The 4,098-nt window shown below is 43.6% G+C and overlaps 1 protein-coding gene across 2 annotated transcripts; it reads left to right on the top strand.

Annotated features, from left to right (window-relative positions):
• Positions 1-218: 218 nt before the first annotated feature.
• Positions 219-3,566, top strand: LOC134943352 (putative nuclease HARBI1). 2 transcript variants are annotated; one of them, XM_063932246.1, is made up of 5 exons: positions 219-236; positions 973-1,087; positions 1,172-1,544; positions 1,854-1,875; positions 3,177-3,566. In XM_063932246.1, the coding sequence occupies exons 1-4, from the start codon at positions 222-224 to the stop codon at positions 1,855-1,857; spliced, it is 507 nt and encodes a 168-aa protein (XP_063788316.1). In that variant the 5' UTR covers positions 219-221; the 3' UTR covers positions 1,858-1,875; positions 3,177-3,566. The 2 variants fall into 2 exon arrangements, with proteins under 2 accessions (XP_063788316.1, XP_063788315.1); XM_063932245.1 differs by lacking the exon at positions 219-236 and having other exon boundaries at positions 749-1,087.
• The last annotated feature ends 532 nt before the right edge of the window (positions 3,567-4,098 follow it).

Here is a 4,098-nt window from a genome sequence, read left to right as displayed (position 1 = left end):
TTTGTTTCCCAGAATTGATCTGCAAAGTAGTGTTTGTGTTTCCTGGACTAGCTACTAAATGTTTTTTTTTTTTTGTTTGTTTTTTTAATTGGTGTTTGTGATGTATTTGATGCTCAGAAATGTTTTTTTTTGTTTTTTTTATTATTTTTAAAAATAACATATTTTTTAAATTTTATTTTTTATTAATTTCACATTTTGGCCATGAATTCAACACAGAAAAAATGTACGCTCCTGCAGTAAGTTTCCCCAACATTTTTTACAACATTTATTGTTTGAATATTTTTTATAAGTTGTTTTTGTATTTTTCACCTCGTTTTTTTTTCTTTTTCAAAAAAGTGTGTTATGTCAATATTTATTGCTGCAGAAGCCCTACCTCCCCAACCCACGCCAGCACTCCCACCCCAACCGCCAGCCCCACAACCACAGCCGGCTCCTCATCAACCAAGGCAACGGAGGCGTGCTAGGCCACCAATTTTCCGAACCCGTGTCCTGCTTTTTGGTATGCCAGATGATGTGGTGGTGCGTAGATACAGGCTGCCACCACATCTAATCCTAGACACTCTCTCCATAATAGAGAGTGATCTGGAGTCTGAAATTCGGTATCCTACAGCAATACCACCATTGACACAATTCCTTGCAGTGTTACATTTTTTGGCTACAGCCTCATATCAGCATGTTGTGGGAGACCTGGTTGGCATGTCGCAGGGCCAGTTCAGTAAGGTCCTGCGGCGTGTCTGCCAGGCTTTCCTAAAGCGGGTGAAGCAATTCATTGATATGCCTTTGGATGTTGGTGCCCTAGATGTGGTGAAGCGGCAATTTGAGGAAGGTGGTAGTCGCTTCCCACATGTTATTGGGGTTGTGGATGGCACACATGTTGCTATTCAGCCACCAAGACATAATGAAGAAATTTATAGAAACAGGAAACTGTTTCATTCTCTGAATGTAATGGTTGTTTGTGGGCCATCCCTCCAGATCCTTTCCCTGAATGCAAAATTTACTGGAAGTTCACATGATGCATATGTCATTAGACAATCAGGGATATGGCAGAGATTAAGATCAAGTCAACGAGCAGACATGTGGTTATTGGGTGAGTTGTTGCTCAAATATTTTTTACTAAAAAAAGTAACTTGACAAATTTAATATTTCTAAATTTTGCCTTCTCTTCCAACAGGAGACCGTGGATATCCTTGCACCCCCTGGCTCATGACTCCTTACCGTAATCCCAGGCCAGGACCACAGATGGCATTTAACTCCGCGCTTACTGCCACTAGGCAGCTGGTGGAGCGCACAATTGGTGTCCTTAAAGGGCGGTTTCGTGTGCTCCACCGCACTGGTGGCGACATCATGTATTCGCCGGAGATGGCAAGTAAAATAGTGGTCCTGTGCGCAATACTACATAATATCGCGGTAAGGAGTAGTGTAGAGCTTCCTCAGGCAGAGGAATTGCCTGATGAGGAGCCAGGGGTTGTTCGACATTTCGGTGGGGGGAGTGTTACACGGAGGGGGAGCCAAGTGAGGGCAAGGATTGTTGCCGAATATTTCAGGTATAGTGTTTTGATATTTTCTAGTTTTATAAATTTTAAAACACAGTATGCTTATGTTTTTTTAACAATGATGACATTTTGTATGATATTGTAAAGTGATTGTGTAAGGCTTTTGTTGTGTTTGAATGGGTAATTTTTGTTGGCGTCAAATTCCGCAAACACGTTAAGTTTACAATGTTTAGTTAGAAATCCAAATAATGTAATGTTGCTAAATAGTGTCCTTATTTGTTTTATATCCTCAAATCCTGATTATGTAAACAAACACACAAACAAATGATACTCAATGTTTCCCACTTTGTGACTGTCCAGCTGAATGATCACACGAACTGTGGTGAGTACACAGATATGTATAGTAATTTTAAATAAACTGTGTCTCTGTGTCTGTGTTTTTATTTAAATTTTGTTTATGATAAATATTTGCTTCTGCGAATGCGTATTTCCGCTCGTGCGAAATAACACTCTGCTCTTCACAGCATTGCAAAGATCAATAAAGTTATTAGAAATGACAACATAGATTTTGGACCAATCACATGCTAACAGACACTATAAATATATGCCCAAATAAGGAAAACGCCATTGCCATGATGCGTGCAGCACCGTTCACCAGGCGGGAGCTCCGCGTGCTGGTTGCGGTGATGGACCGCCGCGTAGGCCGCGTTGGGCGATTCATCCCCAATCGGGTGAAGCGCGAGGCCTACGCGGAGGTCCGCCGCCTGCTGCGGACTCGCATCCGCAGCAGGCGGACAATCATACAACTTGAGAGGAGGTGGAGTGATCTCCGCAGGAGGACTCCCGATCTGTTGGCGGAGATCCGCCAGCAAATCCGAACTATGCATACACGAAGTAAGTTACATTACATAAGATTATTAGCATAAATTGTGCTAATGGGGGAAATTCCAAGTTGATTGCAGCAGGAATTTAGTGAACAATTGGGCTAAACCATGTGCACTGCAGGGGAAGCATATGTAACATGTGCAGAGAGAGTAAGATTTGGGTGGGGTGTGTTCAATCTGCAAAATAATTTGCAGCGTTAAAATAAAGCAGCCTGTATTTACCCTGCACAGAATAAAATAAGCCACCCAAATCTAACTCTCTCTGCACATGTTATATCTGCCTCCCCTGCAGTGCACATGGTTCTGGCCAATTGCAAACTATATTCCTGCTGTAATCCCCTTGGAATTACCCACAATTTACACTAAGTGGTAGGCTAATTGCAACCTTGAGTGTCCTTTTTTGGAAAATAGGACAGTGTGTGTGGTTAGGGCAAACAGTACTGACTGTAGCAAACTGTCACCAAACAAGTGCATGTTTTCAAGAAATAAGAACCAGCCAGGAAACTGTACACAAATACTTGATCAGTGCTGGCTATATAATAAGGTGCCTTGAATAGTGATCTGGTGATGTTGCCTAGACCAATCACTATGACTCAATGGACTAGATTAAGGAATGAGCTTCAAAGTAAAAGTTTGGACTCATTTTGTTTGCTGTGGCCAACATGAAGAGGATCTTAACATGTTTGCTTTTCTATTTTTATAAACACTGAATTTTACATGGAACAGAACATTGATAATTCAAAGTGTTTACTATGTAATTTCTCATGTAAACTAAATGTTGTCAATAATATCATTATAGGACAACAACAACGGCACAACTCTCCGCCCCCTTCCCCTTCCCAGTCCCCCTCCCCTTCTCACTCCCCCTCCCCTTCACAGTCCCCCTCCCCTTCCCAGTCCCACTCAGCTTCCCAGTCCCCCTCAGCTTCCCAGTCCCCCTCAGCTTCCCAGTCCCCCTCATCTTCCCAGTCCCCCTCATCTTCCCAGTCCCCATCAGCTTCCCAGTCCCCCTCAGCTTCCCTGGCCCACTCCACTTTCCACTCCCCTTCTCACCACACCTCTCCATCTCTTTCTGGGACCCCTTCTCCTCCTTCCCATACCCCTTCTCCTTCAACTTCTACATCACCATCTCAACCCCCCTCACCCTCTATTGCATTAACTTTCTCTCCGCCCCCCTCGCCCTCTCAATCAGACCCCCCCTCTGAAATTGCAGTCCAAATCCAGCCTCCTTCCCCCATCCAGCCTCCTTCCCCAATCCCTCCTCCTTCCCCAATCCCTCCTCCTTCCCCCATCCAGCCGCCTTCCCCCATCCAGCCAACATCCCCACCCAGTGAATGGGCAGAGGAAGCCCCTGAAGACCGTTCAGGGAGTCTTCATGTTGCCGTGGAAAGTAAGTTTTTGAAAAATTTTTAACAAATTATTACCCACTTACACTTACAATGACAAAACATGCAGTGTTGTACTGTTTGAATTCTTGGGCCAAGGACAAATATTTGTGTTTTTCTTCATGGTGTACATGTTGCCTTTACATATTTGTGAGTGTCATTATATGTACAGTGTGTATGTGTGCAATGTTTTGTGTGTCCACTCTAGGTTGACACTCATTAGGTAGCCAGGGTTGCCAGGACAACAGGGTTTATATGTGTTAGATTTTCTGGTAAACAGTTAGACCTGAGTGGAGTTTAGTATGTTGTTGGTCTTTTACACTTGTGCCTGTGTAG

This window comes from Pseudophryne corroboree, chromosome 7 (assembly GCF_028390025.1).
Source record: "Pseudophryne corroboree isolate aPseCor3 chromosome 7, aPseCor3.hap2, whole genome shotgun sequence".
NCBI lineage: Eukaryota > Metazoa > Chordata > Amphibia > Anura > Myobatrachidae > Pseudophryne > Pseudophryne corroboree.
This window is presented reverse-complemented; position numbering and strand designations above follow the sequence as displayed.